The sequence below is a fragment of the Portunus trituberculatus genome, chromosome 50 (genome assembly GCF_017591435.1).
Source record: "Portunus trituberculatus isolate SZX2019 chromosome 50, ASM1759143v1, whole genome shotgun sequence".
Taxonomy (NCBI): Eukaryota; Metazoa; Arthropoda; class Malacostraca; order Decapoda; family Portunidae; genus Portunus; species Portunus trituberculatus.
In genome coordinates, this window is record NC_059304.1 from 16191870 (window position 1) to 16212474 (window position 20605).

Consider the following 20605-nt stretch of genomic DNA (forward strand, 5'->3'; position numbering starts at 1 on the left):
GTACATACAACGCAGATGATGGATCAGGATGCGAAGAGCATTGTTCGTCCTGTGAAGGCCGAGACGCACAGCAGCCTTCCCCACTCCCCCACTCGCTCCAACGCCTCTCAGGAATGATAAGCACGTCACCCTTCAGAAGGTATTACAGCTCACCCTGTTTGTTTGCCACTTGTTTGCTGCAAATGACAACAACATGAAAAACAATGATATTAATAATAATCTCAGCAGCTGCAACAACAACAACAACAACAACAACAACAACAACAACATCATCATCATCATCATCATCAGCAGCAGCAGCAGTAACAACAACAACATTATCCTCATCATCATTGGTAGCAGCACCAGTAACAATATTAATATCAATAACAACAACAACAACAACAACAATAGCAAAAAATAACAAATTGATCCTCCTCCTCTTTCTACTACTACTACTACTACAATTATTACTACTGCTACTACTACTACTACTGCTGCTGCTGCTGCTGCTGCTGCTGCTGCTGCTGCTGCTACTACTACTACTACTACTACTACTACTACTACTACTACTACTACTGCTGCTGCTGCTGCTGCTGCTGCTGCTGCTGCTGCTGCTACTACTACTACTACTACTACTACTACTACTACTACTACTACTACTACTACTACTACTACTATTACTAACTACTACTACTACTACTACTACTACTACACATATGAAGCAGTATTACTGCAGTTACGAAACACCATTGATAAGACCTGATTTATATTAGATTCCAATACAGCAGGTGATAAATCACATTTGCTCAGTAGTCACAGTGCAGGCCCAGGGATGGAAGAATTTAGAGACACGGAGAAGTGGTGTGTGTGTGTGTGTGTGTGTGTGTGTGTTAGATAGATGTCTTGAAACACACAGTGTAATGTTGCGAGGCTTAGCCGCAGCGAAAGGGGGGCGTGGTCACTTAAAACAGGGTTAGGACGAAGGAAGTGAAACTGCATTTTTCCCCCTGTTCAGCTTGACATCTAAACAATTTAGAATCATTAATTTACTTCATCAGTGAAGAGAAAAAATACTTTTAAGAAGGCTAGAAGAATAAACTATGAAAAATGCTATTTCAATATTGAGAAAATCTTTTGAGTAATTGTTCGTCAGGAAATATATCAATTTTATGGTTTCTTAAATTAAAAAATGGAATATAATTAAGTAAATAGGCAAATATTTTGTTCCATGGATAGCAATTTTGCGATGCATTAGTTGGATTTTATATTCAATAAGTATTTCATAAATCATAATAAAATAGCAATGAATACATAGGAAAATATTAAACTAAAATTATCTTACCTATTGTATTTTTCTATATTCGGAAATAACTGAATATAAATTTTCACCCTTATATTTCAGGTCACTATTTATCACATGTATTTACTCAGGATATCTTTGAGTCCTAACACGTACTTCATGGAACTGTACTGTAACACACTTGTGAGTGAGATTAATGCAAACCACTGTTGATAGCGACAATTGCTGTGGTGCAGCAGATAACACAGAGACACAGGAAGATGGTGGAGGAGGACGTGTTGCCAGACGATCCTGAGTGAGGCCGTGTTGTGTTGTGGCGGTGGTGACTGGCGGCGGCGGTGGTGGTGACTGGTGTGGTGGTGTGGTGGCCGCGGCGCCCCGGAGGCTGGCCGGCAAGGCTTCCTCACCCGCACACGGAAATGGCAACATATGACGATAGACAGTGGATCTTATCTCATATTCAAAATTCTTACGTGACCAGTGATGACACAGGTTGGTGGCGCCGAGTGGCGGGTGGTGGTGGTGGTTTGTGGTGAGGTACTTGATGCTGGTGTGGCGAGGGTGGTGGTGGACTCAGTATGGCAGGTTTGGGCAGTGAGGGGTGGCGGAGATGAGTCGCCGCCACCAGACAAGGCTAATGTAGCGGCAGCCTCCCTCTCCTGTGTGTGCGGTGTGTCCTGCAGTCTGGCGCCCGCCTCGCCTGTGTCCAGCTGGTGGTGAGGCTGGTCTTGTGAAGGACACCCACCTTACTTATCCACTATAATCCATGGCTGGCATATTATTTTTTACTGCAGCTCCCACCAATCTGTCTTTAAAATCTCTTAACTATACGGAATATGCGGCAAATCTTTTTGTAATTTATTGTCGTGTCCCAGGACAAGTAAACTTATGGTTGAGAAAATAGGGTTTTATGGTGGGAAGGCTTAAATATGCCATATTTGGGACATAACAAAAGGCTAATAAGAAAAACATCACTTTGTGAAAAAACCATACATATATATATATATATATATATATATATATATATATATATATATATATATATATATATATATATATATAGGGTAAGAACATGTAAAGGCATCCACGACAGAGGACCAAAGTTTATTTCTTAACAACGTTTCACCGAGTCTTTCGGCATCATCAGGTTTAACTATAAAAGAGATAAAATTTAAGTTAAATGGCAAATATATATGTTTCTAAAGTATGACCATAGAGTAAGAAATTTTGATAATTTAACACTTATAAGAAACTAAATATAGTTTTCTATCTATGGTGGGTCATTACCTTTCTGTTAGTGGAGTTGTGAGGTGAGTGAGAGGAAAGGGGAAGGGAGGTCTCAAGAAGAACTTTAATGAAACCACAATTGAGATATGAACAAAGCTAGAGAATAGTTAAAGAGTGAGAAGTAGTTTGGTTATTTAGTTCAGGTTTCAGTTTATGAATAAGTAAAGATTCGAGAATTTTGATGTCTCTCGGGTAATTAGCTTTCATTAATATTTTAAAATTGTCATCTGTTAATTTATGCTGTAAATCTAGACAATGTGAGCGAACAGGGGAGAAGTTGGGGTTAGTTATCTTGAATCCAGTACGGGGAGATATACCATTGTGTTCAGCAATACGCAGAGTGAGGTTTCTGGACGTTTCACCTATGTATCGGTGCTTACATACCGAACAAGTATATATAATGATATACTACATTGGGTATTAGGTTTGTGAGGATTTTGTCTTTATGAGGAAAAAAAGATTTAATGGTATAGGGGTTGGTAAAAATAAATCGAAAAGAAATATTAGGGTAATGAATTTTGAGTAACTAGTTCAGTTTCCTTCGCACTATGTAGCTTAGGTATCCATAATATGGTAGTTTAATATAGTAATTCTTACGTGGGTTATCATCATCATCAAGTAACAATTACTATATTAAACTACCGTAATATGGACACTAAGGGGCTGCCGTGGTACAGTGGAACCATGTGTGCTTTGGGGTCTGAGGGTCTCCAAGCGCATGGGTTCGAATCCTGTCCATGATCCGAGTGTAGGTTGGGCTTCCTCATTTGAGGCAATGGTTTCCTAGCGGGTGGGCTTTGAGATAGGAAGTACCCTAAACAGTATCCCCTTTAGCCCATAAATTCCCATGAAAAATCCACATGGTATTAAAAAAAAAAAAAAAACCTAAACTACGTAGTGCGAAGGAAACTGAACCAGTTACTCAAAATTCATTACCCTAATATTTCTTTTCAATTTATTTTTACCAACCCCTATACCATTGAATCTTTTTTTTCCTCATAAAGACAAAATTCCCACTAACCTAATACCCAATGTAGTATATCATTATACTTGTTCGGTATGTAAGCACCGATACATAGGTGAAACGTCCAGAAACCTCACTCTGCGTATTGCTGAACACAACAGTATATCTCCCCGTACTGGATTCAAGATAACTAACCCCAACTTCTCCCCTGTTCGCTCACATTGTCTAGATTTACGGCATAAATTAACAGATGACAACTTTAAAATATTAATGAAAGCTAATTACCCGAGAGACATCAAAATTCTTGAATCTTTACTTATTCATAAATTGAAACCTGAACTAAATAACCAAACTACTTCTCACTCTTTAACTATTCTCTAGCTTCGATCATATCTCAATTGTGGTTTCATTAAAGTTCTTCCTGAGACCTCCCTTCCCATTTCCTCTCACTCTCCTCACAACTCCACTAACAGAAAGGTAAGGACCCACCATAGATAGAAAACTATATTTAGTCTCGTTAAATTGTCTAAATTTTTTACTCATGGTCATACTTTGGAAACATATATATTTGTCATTTAACTTAAATTTTATCTCTTTTATAGTTAAACCTGATGATGCCGAAAGACTCGGTGAAACGTTGTTAAGAAATAAACTTTGGTTGCCTTTACGTGTCTTTACCCTGTGATACCTCAAGACTACTACTCATATATATATATATATATATATATATATATATATATATATATATATATATATATATATATATATATATATATATATAACCAGCCCACTATTCCATTGTAACCTTTTTTGTCACTGATCATGCTAATGGTGAGGTTTTGCCTGCATATTCCCACTACACTGTTCTAACTGGTAAAATTGATGCTGTTTTTGTCATGAATCCCCAAAAAGGAGGGGAGGGGAGGAGAAAAGAAAACAGTGTTTTAAGGTGGAGGAAGTCAACTTATTCCAATACAGGACTTCCATGAAAAATCTGAGAATGACATGCCATATTTTGAAAATTTGAAACTTTGTAGCCTACTCTAATGGGGGGGGGGATGATGGGGCTTTCCTTCCTTTCTCCCGCGTCATACATTGTAAGGGGTTCCATACACACTGAGGCAGCCTGTCTGGGGCCTGAACAACCCCAGCCTGACAGCTGCCAGAATGTCACTCACACATTATTTAAGCCACCTCAAGGCAGAGACCAGTTCTAGCGAGATACTGTGGAGTGATGATGGCCTCTCCCAGAGGTGTGGAAGAGCTAGGCCTACCTACGGCAACAGCAGGTTGATGACTTTTTGGGTCACCAATTCTCATGTAGCTACCTACACCATCCTTTTTTTTTTTTTTTTATTTATTTTTTTTTTCTGCAGGCAGGTTATATGCAGCATTTATATATATATATATATATATATATATATATATATATATATATATATATATATATATATATATATATATATATATATATATATATATATTTTTTTTTTTTTTTTTTTTTTAACTTTATTTGATTTAATTTTCCAGAGACATGGATTCTCCTTGTACATGTTTATAAATTTTGTCCAAAAGCACTGATGTTCTGCCTTGATGCAAAGGCTGCTTGGTGCAGCAAATGTATCCTTAGTATACTTCCCAGTGATGTGCTGAATGATGTGGCCTCAAGGCTGCTTCAAGTGATCACACATGGTCAGTTCTGCCTGAACTGGATGTTGGCCAGATGGAGTCAACCTGTCAGCTGCAGGTTTCGTGAGGCGTCCATCAGTCAGCTTGAACAGACTGCCCCATGTGTCCATACACGATCGGTTTTATATGAGCAGTCCTGTTTTGTTCAGATGCCAGACAGGCTGCTTGAGCATGCATGGAGCCCTTAAGGACACTAACCTAACCTATGAGGGCTTCAGCCCTCTCTCAAATTCCTGGTTAAGGACACTAACGCAATGTGTCGTTTATTTCATGCTACTTCGTTTTATAAATCTCTTTAATTGGCATTGTGCCTTTCTCCTTTCTGTTCCTCTTTCCTTGAAGTTTACATATAGGCAAAGAAAACTCATGGTGAAAAAGCCAAAAAACATCAGTTAAGGAATACATTTATGTTAGACTGACTGATTGAAAGCTTGACAGTGACTCAACAACTCTCTTACTGACAGATTATCAGATTACAGTTCAACCGAGTGAATAAAGAATGAATAATGAACTCACTATAACATGTTGCCTGGATGAAGGCCTCCAGCTGGACCCTTCACTGATTGTGTCTGCCTGCCTTCAGGGCTTTGTGAGGTGGTGGTGCAGCAGGAGTCTGGTGTGGCCAGCGTGGTGGAATTTCCTTGCCTCGCCAATACTGACTCCCCGCCACGCCTCAATGAAGATCCTCCACCACACTCCCTTGACATTGCCCCAGGTGAGTGAGTCCCTTCTCTCCAGGCTGCTCACACAAGGTACACAAACTTTCCATCTTCTAAAACTCATGTATTTTATATTTCAGACAAAAATCATGCTAGAAACTTGTAGCTTACCTTACTGATGGTCATCTTCTCTTGGCGATATCAGTGAATCTTTAACCATTTCCTTAGACATTCCTGCTTATTTGTCAAAGGGGCATAAACATGTCGGTACACTGTGGTGATGATGGTGTGTGTGCATGTGTGTGTATTTACCTAGGTGTATATTAAGCCCCATCCAGACAAGGGGCAGCTGCCCGCCGTGCAAACACTGTTACCAGCTATCATACTGCTTCAACTGTTTAAATGGTGGGAGTGAACATGATATCAGAAGCGAGAAAATCACGGGCAAATCATCCAAGTGCCCTTGCCCGTGGTCGAATCAGTGCCTGCTGGTGTGATGGTTGGTACTCGTATAAAGAGAGCATGTTGCAAAACACACAAAGTTAACCTGCGGAACTCCCTTGCAGTCAGTTTCAGATTTCCACTATACATTTGACGGTGAACTGAGTAGGGACTGTGGAACACAGCAACATCTGGTAGCACTGTTTGTTGCCAGATCTGTTTCCTTCGTTTCTGTGCTTATGACGTCATTCCGCTGCTTAGTATGATATGGTAACAGTGTTTGCACGGCAGGCAACTACCCCTCATTTGGATAGGCCTTTACAGGGTTTGAGCAGGGCTCATAGTGACCTGTCCCCATATCTAATTTTATCCAACTTTTTCTTAAGTTTATGCACACTCATCATTCAGACTTCCAAATGTCCACTGTCCTATGTGGAAAACTTTTTAATGTTCCTCAGACATTGACCTTTTTCTGATCTTAGAGTGTCCTCTTGTCTGTCTATCTCTATTTTCAATCAGCGATATTAGATCTTGCCTATCAATCTTTTCCATGCGGCTGACCGTCTCTTCTCTCTCCCGGTAGTTTGATTTCCTTTAGTCTATCTTCATAGAGAAGGTTCTTTACTTTTGGCACCATCTTTGGCTGTCTTGGATTCTTTCTAGTTTCCCGATGTCCTTTTGCATGTGTGGTGACCACACTACTGCTGCATTTCAAGTCTTATCATCATGGTTATGATCATAGTCTTTCTTGTCCATGTAGTCAAATGCCATCCTGATATTTGATAGTGATGTATGTGTGTGTGTGTGATCTTTACTTTTAAAAATTGTTCTCTGGCAGATATGGACTTTGTGGGCCATCGACAGAGGTCCTACACAGCTCAGAGGCTTGAAGTGATGAGGAGAGAGAAGAAGAATGCCTCCAAGGTGAAGAGAGTGGTGTGGAAACATAATACAGCTCCAATTGATGGTAAGATCTTGTTAGATACCCAAGTTTTGCTTTTAATATTTCAATGCTTTGTTGCTTAAGCATAGCATAGTGTTTGAGTTTGATTTCAAACTGCTTCATTGTTTGGCAAAAATAGGTTTGTCTTTTGAGTGCTGAGAAAGTAATATTTAATCTAAGACAACATGTCAGTTTCACAAATGGCTATTAGTTACCAAATTATAAGCTTTGACAAAGTGATACATAGCTGTGTCATTCAATAATAATTTACAATGCAGTCCATTGTATGTCTATATTTTGGTATTTTTTGGCCCTGCTTGCAGTGGCTAGGGCAGAGTAAGTAGCATGTGCTCCTTCATGTCTTCTTAAGTCATGTTTCTGCACTGCCACCAGAGAGACTGGATGTTCCTGGGAATTATGGTAATATCTCCATATTTACTTTAATTCTGTCCAGCTGAGGAAATATGAGGAAATTCAATATACATACACAAGTTATTCTAAGAAAGGGACTGTACTGCAGAATGTGATAAGCAATGTCCAAGTGTTCAAGTGTCAGCTTGTGGTGTGATGTGATGATATGCACTCCTTGCACAGATTCTTGAAGTAGGGAGTGCTTGAGATGGTCACAAAAGGAAATCCTAGATTGTATACATTCTAAGTTAACGTAATGAAGCTGAACAATTTAGTTGTGAGGCAGTGAGGAACAAATTTATTATTTGTTTTAGTTATTTATTTATTTAATTTAATTTTATATTTTTTATTTATTTATTTATTTACTTATTTATTTTTATATATTTATTTATCTATTTATTTATTTTATTTATTTATTTATTTATTTATTATTTATTTTATTTATTTATTTATTTATTTATTTATTTTTTTTTTTTTGTGTGTGTGTGTGTGTGTGTGTGTGTGTGTGTGTGTGTGTGTGTGTGTGTGTGTGTGTGCTAGACTAATTTGATGTTTGCTTTCAGACAGAGATAGCAAGCGTATAGATTATTTCACTTGATAGAAAAGCTAGTGGTTTTGACATGGTTATGAAGTGATGCGATGTGTGACTGTATTTGCTTTTATGAGTCATATTATATTTTTAAGGTTTCTTACTTACAATGACCATCTTTGAAGGTTTGAAGTAGAGATGTACAATTTTACTCACCAACTGTCTTATGTCAGTGGTGTTGTTTTGATATTGTGTTTCAGAGATCACTTCTTCCTTGTCAGTAAATCCACAGTTATAGACTTGAAGTATTTATTCTGGACGTTTCGAAGGCCACTGCCTTCATTTTCAACTGTACGAAGCTTTGTACTGCTGAAGATGAAGGCAATGGCCTTTGAAACATCCACAATAAATACTTCAAGTCTTTAACTGTGGGTTTACTGACAAGTTTATATTCACGAGTGTGATATTCCATCCCATCACTTCTTCCATTGTGTATCATAATACCTGGTCGATGTCTGAAAAGTTAGTTGACCTTTATATGTTTTTGCAGTTCATTATTCATTGCTTCGTTCAATATTTTTTACTGTATTTTTTTAATCTTGTATCTTTCAACCTTAAGCTTCTTTCTTTCTATTCATTCTCTACTAAACATACATTTGTCATTCATTTTTTTTTATTTGTGTTACTTGATGGTCAAGGTTCTCAAACTGGTCTCACAGCTTTGGCACATTCACCACACTGAATAAATAGGTAACAGTAGTTTTGGACATTTGCACTTTGTTAACATCTTGTTAGAATTGTTTCACTGCTTTGATAGGTAAGAAGACATAGTCATATATGTTGTGTTTAAGGTAAGAAGATTGGTAATGTTAGTAGAAGGCTGTATGAAGACTGAAAGATGTGGTGTTCATGTAAGTGTGACTGTAAGCATTCCTACATTGAACAGATAGGTGTTCTAAAGATTTCCCTCATGCTGAGCAGGAGAGTCCCTTTCTTAACTCACAGGGATCACATTACTCTGGTGTGGACAACCATTTTTCTGCATCATTGTGCTGCTTTCCTTCTGTTGATTACTAGATTAGCTTGCAATAAGAGAATGTTTGTTTTTTTCTTTTTGCTTGATTTGCTCTTGCAATGATAGTGTCTATTGTAATTTGTTTATTTTTTGTGTCATTGTAAACAGTCTTGGGTTTTAGATTGTTGAGAACTGTTTATTGAACTGTATGTAGTTCATATTATATGCTGAGTGTGAGAGAAGTGGATGTGCACTTGTTTAACTCAATAACTTCAGAAAAACAAGTGAGTGGCTGATATCCTGCAGGTATTGGTTTTAAGGTGATGGGTGAATGGTTATCTATCTTGCTGTAAGTCTCATGGAATCAGGTAATGAGAGACAAAGAATATGAATCATCTTGCTAATGGTGACATATGGATCAGAGACCTGGAAGTACAACATAACACAGCAGTCAGGAATGCATGCTGTGCGAACCAGTTATTGGAGAGTGACAAGATGAATAGATAACTACTATGAAAGTGTGTGCTAAAGTTGCTTTATGGACAATTAAGGCAAATTGGAATAAAGTATCTATGGCTTCCCAATGCCATTGTGATGCACACAACAAGTTTAATGTTCCAACTATGTTAAAAACAGTATTTGATGGAATATTTTTTGCAAATGAATAGGCTGAAGCTTTTCTGTAGGGACCACCCCACTTAGATACCTGACATCTGAGGTTAATTTGCATGTTCCATACACTGTATATATTTATCTCCAATTAAAACTATATTTCAGGTTGCAAGATTACATACATATTTTCTCAAATTGCAAAAGTAATTCGTTACTCAAAGTGTTAAAAGATTTATATTATTCATAAACAGGAATATTTATTGCTTAGTGTGTGTGTGTGTGCGTGTACAAATATTGGTACAGCTTTCAATGAAGTTGATAATGTAGAAGTTGAGTTATTTATTTGGTGTTATATTAATGGTGTGGCTGATAAGCGTTTTCTTTAACTAAAGTAACGTGTCTACAAGTGATGGCTCTAAGAAAAGCTTGGTCTTAATTGATGTGTGTGTGCCTGTGTGCTTGAGTGTGTGTGTGGGTGTGGCTGGGTTGGGTGTGGAGTGTGTTGCATGGTACACACTCCAGCATTGCTTGTTGAGTGTTGTGCATGGTGCCTTTGGTCTGTGGCACGTTGTGTTGGTCGGTTAAGGAAGCTTTGGTCTGCTTGTCATTCCCTTAATGTGTTACTTGTCTTGTCTGGTATGAAGAGGAAGTTGTGTCATGATGCTTCACTGAACATGTAGATTTATAAATGTCAAATAGAACCTATTGTAATACAAGTTATTGCTAGCTCAATTAAATCTTGCAGTGTATGTGACACCACATTTGTGCAAGTGCTTAGAGTTTTCCTATTTTTGAAATGAAAATATACATTAAAAATCTCAGTTTAACAGTGATTAATGTTATAGTAATTTTCCATTCCTGTGGTGGTTACTTTAAACACATTCAATTGTGTAAATTATGTGATATGCCTTCCCAAAGATTCTTTAATGTATGACAGTTGCAATGTCCTTTCACTGTGGCAGTGTGTGGCAGCTTTTCATCTTGGCTTCTGGCATCATGTGTATTCTCATCATAATGTTTGTTAGAATGCAGTCTGTTGATTAGTCTGCTCACACAGCTGACTTTACAGATGCCATTCTGGATTTTGATGAGACCTGTGCCATGTAACAATGTAGGACTCACAGTGAAAGAAAGAAAAAATGCTTGTGTTTTTATCCATAGTTCTTAAGGTAAAATTTTTTATCATTAATCTTCAGTGAAATATTTAATGTGTTTCTATGTACATATACATATACATGTACTGATAAAAGTCAACTGACAAGCTGCCTGAGCACTACCCAAGCCTTATCATCTCTTGCAGCTAATTGTGATAGGTCTGATGGAAATTATATTGAGTAATTAGCAGAAGTTAGATTACTGTAATGTGAATGATGAAATTCCAAATTATTTTACTTCACAATTAGTATTTGATGCATTTTCTTATTTGGTTTAGAACAGACAACTGTAATACATGCATAACAAAACTAACTATAGAAACCCAATTTAATGTATACATTGACTTCGGCATATAGGATTTTTAAACCACATTTGTGAGTGTACACAAAAATTATAAGGTGTATATATGGAAATTCTAAGGACTAAATCAAGTTTGAACAGAAATCAAGTTAACAGTAATCAGATTTTTAACATGCAAGTGGGAGTTGATTTAAGGCTGGGACACTAGCAATACAGTCAATGACTTTGTTAGACTAAATTTAGCTGAGAAGAAATATATTATAAAGGTAATTACTTTAGTTTTTGTGTGTTTGCAGAGAGTGAATTGAATGAGCTGTTTTCGCGTAAAGCTGTGATAACTTCTCGCAATCCCCAAGACTGTCCTCTACCCCAGCAGGCTCCTGTCTCTCTCCTCTCCCGCCTTGTGCAGCAATATCCTGACGGTCTAAATAATCCATTTCTTGAATATGCGAAGTTCGATGGCACGGTTAGTCTTGATCTTATTTTAAGCTCACATAATCTTAAGTATTATGCTAAGTATGCTGCCTTCCAAATTGGAGATTACTCATATTGCTTTTGTGTTCAGTAGAAGCTTGGGAGAAATAGAGGCTGACTAACATGGTAACACAGCACTTGAAACACTGGTAATTAATAGAACACTTCAAGAATGCAGATACAGGATAAGAGAGGCAAGTGCAATGTAGTGTCTTTAATATAAAGCAATGCAGAGCATGAGTACTGTCACTTAGTACTTTACAGCTGGTAACTATTGTTTAGAGTGGCCATTTGGTACCACCATGATGGAGGTTAGCCAGTCTCAGTCTTTCCTTGGTCTCTACTACCACTATTGGCTCCTCTCCCTTCTGTCCATACAACATGATAGCTTCTGGAAATTGCTTCACTTAACTAACTGCTTTTTTGCTGTTCCTCTGTAATCAAAATGCTATTAGAAATACTTCTGGCTTGAGATGAAAATTAGTGTATATACTGTATTATGAATTCATGGCATTCTTAATTTTATGAAATGGAAAACTTGCATACTTTTTTCAAATAATACATACATACAAGATGCCTAAAAGAAAAAAATCAAAGCTGTTGAAGATTTTATAATTTGAACTAGAAAGAAGTTTAAGTATGTGTGTGTCAGCTGGTGAGGAGCGGCATGGTGTGGTACAGGCCTTAACTCAAACTTCCAAGGCAAAGATTTGTATTTCAAACTCTTGTTGTAGCATTCAAAAGAAAAAAAAAATAAGATTGAATTTGATTTAATTTAATTTTATTTATTTATTATTTTTTTTTTATCATTCTATTCCTTATTCTCTGTGGGAACTCAGGAATGTGGTTGTGAAAAGGTTTCCATCCAAGGATCTCCATGCCAGTGCTTCTGATAAGCTTTGTTTTCCTTAGTTCCTTCTTTCTGCATACTCAACCTATTCCTTCAGTGTTATTCCTTCCAATATAGTGTTTAATGTGGCAAAGGTGCATTAAGACAACTGAAGAACCAATGGGGAAAAATTGCTTGGTGTCACGGAACCAGAAAGTAACAAAAATCCTTAATAAAAAACTGATAAAAGTGAGCACATTTGCACAACTTGAGAGAGAGAGAGAGAGAGAGAGAGAGAGAGAGAGAGGTCTAAGGTGAGGAAAAGAAGGGAGAGGGAAGGAAAAGGTGATGGATAGGTGAACACACCTGGTGAGTTAGTGAGTTCGTCATGAGTTTTATTTTGTTATTCATTAAATTTTTATAAGAATTTCAGGACTTGCATGAATGGCAAGTTTGTTTGCTAGTCTTGGTTCATTATTCTGATTGAATTTTTATTTTAATCCTTGCATGAGTGATGAGTTTGTTGTGCCAGTTTGGTTCATTATTCCAATGAAATATTTATCTAAATTTCAGTGGATTGTTGCAGCTGTATGTTATAATGATTGTGTTGTTGGGTATGCTACTGTACTCTGATGGGTTGAATTTTTGGTGTAACTTATTTACAAATCTTTAGTTTTATTACTTTTCAAAACCAAGAAATGGATAGGGTTGAAGAATTTTCCTCATAAAGAAGAGACTGAAGGAGTGTATTGCCTGTCTCAAACTTAATTGGAAATGTTTTTATTAACCAAGATTTTTATTTATTTATTTTTTTTTATGCATATATCACTGGTATGCTCTTCTAATAGTGACTACAGCTCATCATAGTGATCAATAGAAAAAATACTAACAATAATGATGGTGACAGTGTTTTTGGAATGTGGTTATTGTCTGGCTTGTTGAAGTTTTGTTGCTGAAGTTTGAGTTTCATAAACACACACAGTTTATCATGTTTTCTCTCCAGACACACACAAATGTCCAAGCTCGTCGCATTAGTATTTATCTCTTGATTGGAGATGAGCCGGCCCCTAACTACCCGCTGGTTGTCTCTGTGATCAACTGTCATCAAGCACGGGTCATTGATCTCATTGGTCTGATATGCTGGCTGTATACCAAAGAAAACAGACAACCACCTCTCAGGTAAGGAAGGAAGCATTGGCAACATCAATCTTGCACTATTGGACTTGTCATCATACAAGAGACCATCTCTTTATTTAAAAGAAATACTAAATAAATAAGTGCTCTAGTTTGTGTACTGTTTTTCCCATATTTGAAGACTTAAGATTTTTACAGAAATTAGAATCTTATAAAGTATTGGAAGTGACATTTTGCACTTATATTACAATGTTTGTTTACATTCACACCTTATTAATTTTTAAAATGATGTACATTAGCATCACTTAACATAGTAAGCTTGAATTCATCTATTAGCTTCCATCTGTCTTTTTGCCATACACTTCTAACATTTATATAATTACAGCCATTTTGATTTGCCTTGTTGATATGTTAATTTTATTATGGTGAAAAAGAAGGTTATGGCTACACAGTGCAATAAAACAAAAATGCACAAGAGTGAGAGCAAGCAAGAGAGCTTGGGTGGTTACATGAGGAGCTGTCTGAGGCATGGGGATGAGACTCCTGGAGGTCAATGTTTGCATATTATTTGCATAGCTCACATCTCAAAATTGACAGGATGTTTTGGCTGATGTGAATTCATATATCATTGATTGCAGAATCCAAGTGTATTTTTTATTTTCTTGAATTCAAAGAACTTTTCCAAAATAATTTCATCTTTTATTTATGACCATTTGCACCAGTTATGAAACTGTACTAATATGAAATGTTTATTGTGATGTATGAAAGCTTTTCAGATTTTCATGAGATGCCACATAAGCAAAGCATGGAACAGTTTTTAGAAATATTGTTATATCTCTCATGTCTGGCAGTGGTGGCTGGAATCCACTAAAGGGTATCTAATACGGTACATATTCAGTTTGTATTGGTGCCTTTCTTACTGGTCCTTGTTTCCCCAGCTGCTATTGTGCTATTATTTTCAATCTTAAGTATAAGATATCAAGTTCTTTGGTTGTTGTAGAAGACTAACACAATTGGTGTGTGTGGTGTGTGTGTGTCCTTACAGGGGTGGCGTGGAGCATTATGCTTTGCATATTGCAGAGGAGGATGGTCAGGTGGACTGGGATTTTCAAGCTCTGCGGCCTCGGGATATCATTGAAAAATTTGGTTTCAATGTTTTAGCACTAGTTGAGAAGAAGACGGTTCGAGAAGCTTCACAAGATGTTGTAGTGACTTTGTAAGTCTGCATTGATGTACAATGGTATACTTTATAATTTCCTTACATTTGAATTGTCAGTGCTCTTCTGTGGAGCTGTATCAAATCATCCCATTTGCTTGAATGATCATTTATCTCTATTCTTTGTAATTCTTAAGTTGTACATCATTGAATTTTAACAGTGATGTTTATTTAAAGTGCAGATAGTTTTGGTTAGATGACCATGTCACACAAAAAAGTGACTGGTAATGTACTCAGACTTCAGCTCAGTGTGGTGCAGTGACTAGAAGGGCATACAGTTTTTACGATGTCATAACTATTTCTTCACTTTTGGCAGCTCCTTGTGGATTTTGCATTATTCTCTCACCTAATATGGAATAATTTGTAGTATGCATTTGAGAGCCAGTACTAGGATAGGAATTTAATTAAGTAGCTCAGTTAAATGTCTGATCTAATAATTTGCAATATATTACAGAAATGTGGCTGGTGGAGCTTTTAGTAAGATAACAGTCGACAGTAACATAACTCTCAAAGAAATTCTCAATAGAACAATAAGCAAAAGAAAGGATATGGTAAGAATAAAAGGTATGAATAAATGTTTTAGTACCTGGTCTGTGCATGAAATAGAGCAAGTTTCAATAGTTGTTATGAGAAAGCCTTTATTTTGTGGAATATCGTTACGAAAGTATGCGTAATGAATGGAGCTTACTGGCATTCTTTGGATATCATCAGCTCGTAGTGTAATTCTTGTCTTGCTTCTTGATTGGAGGGACACTGTACTCTCTTCATAGGTGTTGAAGATGACTAAAACAGGAAAAGCAAAGAGAATAGGAAGCCCTTCCTTCTTTCAGCAGGAGGAAGGTTGGCCATAGAAAAAGAAAGGATGAAAAATCCTAGCATTGTCTCTACAATTTATTGACAGAAAGGTAAATTGAGGACAAATGATTGTTTTCAGATGCTGGGCTCGATTATCACCTAGAGAGAGAAGACGAACCAGGGATTGCATTAGACCCAGAGAAAACACTCAGTGACATCAACTGTACAGAATTTGCTGTGGTGCGAGATAATAGTGAGTATTGTGAATATACACATACACACTTATAGCTTAAAGCACAGTAAAAGTGATGGTGAGAGGTTAGCATTCCCTTGGGTTTACGGACTAGTTACTCTTGAATGAAGGAGAGGAGAGGAGAGGAGAGGAGAGGGGAGGGAGGAGAGAGAGAGAGAGAGGAGAGGAGAGAGAGAGAGAGAGAGAGAGGAGAGGAGAGGAGAGGAGAGGAGAGAGAGAGAGAGAGAGAGAGAGAGAGAGAGAGAGAGAGAGAGAGAGAGAGAGAGAGAGAGAGAGAGAGAGAGAGAGAGAGAGAGAGAGAGAGAGAGAGAGAGAGAGAGAGAGAGAGAGAGAGAGAGAAAGGTGCTCCACCAAGTAGAGAGCTGTTTGTACATGAGGTTTGACTTCGTTAATATGTACGTGAAAGTTCTTTGAAAAATACCATTATTTGTAAAACTAAATAGAATCATTATTGACATACAGGTGATATTGCTTCATTTTGTGCAGGTAAAAGACATGAGCCTCTTATGGAGTCCAACAACATGTCGGTGGTGGAAGCCACTCTATACAAGTCCTATCGGGTGGTGTGGGTGTACAAGTTTGGCAAGTGTGAGGCGTCTCTGGGTGAGTGTGTTTGTTTGTGCATAGACTGCTGTTCATGACTATGTTTCCTAAAAGAATGAGCCAGTCATGAAAACAGAGACAACCTTCCTTCTATTATTAAACCATTGCTTAGCTTCTCCTTTCCTCTGTAGGAATTTCTGGAGAGAAGTTTGAGATTCACCCACTGCCACCCAAGACGCCAGGTCCCTTCCTGCCCCTGCGCTCCCGAACCCCTGTCACCTGCAACATGGACCAGGTGGTGGACTGCAGTCGCAAGGCAGAAAAAAAAGGCAAGTCATTCTCCTCTTTTTCAATCCCTATTTTACAACATTACATTAACTATTTATTTATTTGTTTAATTTTTTTTAGCATGTGTGTGTTTCCCTAAATCTCTGTAAAGTTTCAAAGAAAAAGAAAGCTAGATATAGAGATAAGTTTGTACTCTGATAAAGGAGCTCATATTACAGGAAGATGAGACAAGTAACACTGAATTGTCGATAGAAATGTATAAATGATCAGATGAAATGGCTAGATTTTCCTCACACACACACAGTGACAAGACAGTTAATACCAAGTGCTTGGTCATTGAAAGCAAACTCATGTTTGGTTTTCTTGAGTGTTCTGACAAAGGTTTAGTTTAATCTTTGCTGAAATCCTCTTTATAATTCTTTAAGGGCTATTGCTATTTGTTTGGAATTCTTGATAAGTATTTTCCCTTTTCCTTAACAGGTAAAATAGATATTCAGATAACCTGCCAAGGAGAAAACCGGTTCAAGGACTTTATATTTGAATGTGAGACAAAAATGGGGCAAGAAATATTAGACAAGTGTAGGCATATCTTTGATCTTCGCTCAAGTTCAGTCCGTAAAGAATTTTGGCGGGAGAAGAAGCCATTCCGAAGACACAACAGCCTCTCAATGAGGAGGAGGCCGAGGACGGAGAACTATGTCAATGAAGTGTAGTAGGTCAGTGTTTGTTCCTCCTTTCTACAACGACTAGAGGTGACTGAACTTGTGTGATGTGCTTGGATGCAGTAAATTCTGTTGTAGAGGTTGGCAATACTTCAGTATTTTATTTTTTTATTTTATTATATTTTTATTTATTTATTTATTTATTTATTTATTTATTTATTTATTTATTTTTTTTTTTTGTCCATTTAAGTGACAAGCTATTCACTCCAAGTTGCCTTTGTGTAGAAAATTATTTATGACATTTTATACTTAATAAAAGCAGTTTCATTGTTGGTTGAGATTCCAAAAAACATGTAGTTCTCATTTTTCAGAGCAAACACTACATTGCATTTCCTAAATGAATGTGCATGTATTTTTCAGAATGTATTTGACTAGGGCAGTTTGTATTTAATGAAACTAATTAACTTCTCAGACTCGATGATGATAATCTAAAGTATTTGATATTTTAAGTGGTACTTAATGTTACTTTAGGAATAAACTAGTCCAGAGCCTCATCTGTTCTTCCTGAGTCATGCAATAGACATTTCAAGCTCAGTGTGAGTGGCTCCCAAGTGCTTCCAGTGCTGTGATGCAACCTGGGAGCTGTTGGATCCTTCAAAGACGCTACAGTGTAGTACTACAATGCTGAAATATTGACAGGACATTCAGAAAGCTTTAATGTGTAGCACTGGAGTCAGTTATTAGTTCTTACAAATGTTCTGTTTGACACTGCATCTCATGAGCATTGTGACTTTTGACATTGAAAGTGTCACATGATTCACTAGATAAGTATGTTTTATAGTGATATTGGAGTGGAGGCCTGAAAGTGTCCACTATTCTGTTGCCTGTCCTGTGCTAATTTGGTTCAAGAAAATTCATGATGATAGCAGTGTTAGTGTCTGTAGGAGCTCAGATGAATGTTAGTCATGCAGTTAGTAGGATGTACTTTACTTTTGTGGTTTGTACTGGAGAAGCCATGTTAATATGTTCCATGCATAGCTAAGTACCAAGATGAAGCATTGAATATTGTCCATTACAGTCAGGAATATTGAAAATTCTTGAGGTCTATCATTGTATGTTACATGATCTTGGAAAAAAAATAATTGTATTGTGGAAGTTTTATTTGCTTCAAGTTTATGACATGTATGTTGAAAAATTCCTCAATCTGTTGTTTGATATCATTTGTAAAATGTCTCTGCTAAGGAATAAGAAATTTATGAGGATTTGCTGTGAAAAGCAAAGGACTTTCAACCGAGTTGGTTTTCTCGCAGAATGTTACATAAAACAGTATTCTTTTGTAACCAAAGCATTGTGAATAAGCAATATGTTATTGAACTTACACTATTTAAAGAATCCTTGTTAGTTATTCCTTTTACTAACGGAACAAACTATCTTTTCAGTGGCTGGGACCAAAACAGTCAGGGTGTTGGCATAGATACTTGCTGGCTCTTCATCTTTCAAGTATACTTGGGAAAATTTTTACACACAGATACTTAATGTAGTAAGAACTTGAGCACAACTAAACTGGCACTGGTATTCTTGTGTTAGTTGATTAGTACCAAGTACAAGAATCTACAAGTGAACAGTTGAGTGAATGCTGTTCTTTACTAATCCTTTTCATGAGAGAGAACGCACTGAAGATTATAAGAGTCACATGATGATGTTTCAAAGGTAGATTTGGAAATCCCTAATCTTTTCTTCCCATAGTTGATGAGAGTAAGGACTATGCCACATGAGACAATTTTCATCTTTAATGAGGTACCCACCAATAAAAAAAAAAAAATTTCTTAAAATATAGACTGATGACTCTATTCATGGTAACGTTCCTCCCAAACTGGATCTTTGGGAAGATCTTTCGGCTATGGATGTGTGGGACACTGAAGCGTTGGATCTGTTGAGTTTCAAGGAAACATGAAATTTAACTTAATCAGCTTGTAACACTAAAAAGAAAAATCAACAACTGAATTTTTCTATGAAAAACAATGGGAAAGATAATTATTAATTTTTTTGGCAGATTTGATGCTCTCAAAATATAGGTCTACTAGTTAGACTGGTTTTAAAAGGTGTGTGTGTGTGTGTAGGTGGGTGTGTGTGTGTGTGTGTGTGTCCAGAAAAAGAGTGAACAGTTTGGGGCTGATGTCAGTGTGGACCCTGGCTGGGGACTGTCCAGTTTTGGAGGAGTATGGCATACTGTATTGAAGTTTTTGTTTAGTTGAAAATAAATTTTATTGTATAAACAGGTATCTCTTTCCTGTATATGTGGCAAATGAAGCAATGTGTTGACAACTCTGCTTTCATGTTGATGCATTTTTAAAATGAAAGGAGTGTTTCCCGAGGAATATGTGTATACGTGGTATGTTGTATTATCAGGCATTACTTCACGAATTGCTATGTAAATTCTTAAGATTAAGATTCCAGTTTATATGCAAATTTTGATGTTATTTTCTACACTGGGATGTGGTGACTGTTTGGGTGTGTTTTAGCCGTGGGTATTTGTTTAGGTGTGTGTTTAGAATGTTTTGACCGTTTAGGACGTGTGTGTGGATGGGAGTGACAAAGTATTTGTAGTTTGTAGGGTGCACATAGGTGTCTGTGAGTGTTTGGAGTGTGAGTGACAATGTGTTTAGAGGGTGTCTGTCCTTCCTTCCATAAATAACCTCACATAACCTTGCTGATCCCTGATTTATGTCACTAACTGCATTACCTTACCCAGTTTTGTGGTCTGGTGCAGGTCTCAAAACCACCTTTTTATGGTACTTCCCATGATGATAAATGATGATAATAAAAATAATAATAATAGTAATAATAATAATAACAGCAGTGTTACATCTCGTGTATGTGTTAATCATGTAACCTGTAAACATTTACAAGTCCTTTCTCCCTGTCATCACCAATCCCCTCCCCAAGAGCAACAAGCTTGGCGACCTTGACAGAAAATGGCTTTTTCGTGGAGAAAGCTAAAATAGACCACTATTAGAGATTTTAAGAAAAGTTTAAGGGGAAAAATGGCATTCAGATAAAAAAAAAAAACCTGATTTTAACCTATATACAAAATGTATCGAAGCACTGGGAATGCTGTTCACCA

The 20605-nt window shown here is 37.0% G+C and overlaps 1 protein-coding gene across 7 annotated transcripts; it reads left to right on the forward strand.

The window, feature by feature from the left end:
• The first annotated feature begins 10 nt into the window (after positions 1-10).
• LOC123499592 (target of rapamycin complex 2 subunit MAPKAP1-like) lies at positions 11-19757 on the forward strand. Of its 7 annotated transcripts, XM_045247845.1 has the most exons (12): positions 1640-1774; positions 5806-5937; positions 7161-7289; positions 11584-11753; positions 13594-13769; positions 14770-14940; positions 15395-15504; positions 15875-15988; positions 16475-16591; positions 16723-16860; positions 17300-17535; positions 18921-19757. In XM_045247845.1, the coding sequence occupies exons 1-11, from the start codon at positions 1702-1704 to the stop codon at positions 17530-17532; spliced, it is 1563 nt and encodes a 520-aa protein (XP_045103780.1). In that variant the 5' UTR covers positions 1640-1701; the 3' UTR covers positions 17533-17535; positions 18921-19757. The 7 variants fall into 7 exon arrangements, with proteins under 7 accessions (XP_045103784.1, XP_045103785.1, XP_045103782.1 ...); XM_045247849.1 differs by lacking the exon at positions 1640-1774 and adding an exon at positions 11-139 and having other exon boundaries at positions 17300-19757; XM_045247850.1 differs by lacking the exon at positions 1640-1774 and adding an exon at positions 1396-1465 and having other exon boundaries at positions 17300-19757.
• Positions 19758-20605: the final 848 nt, after the last annotated feature.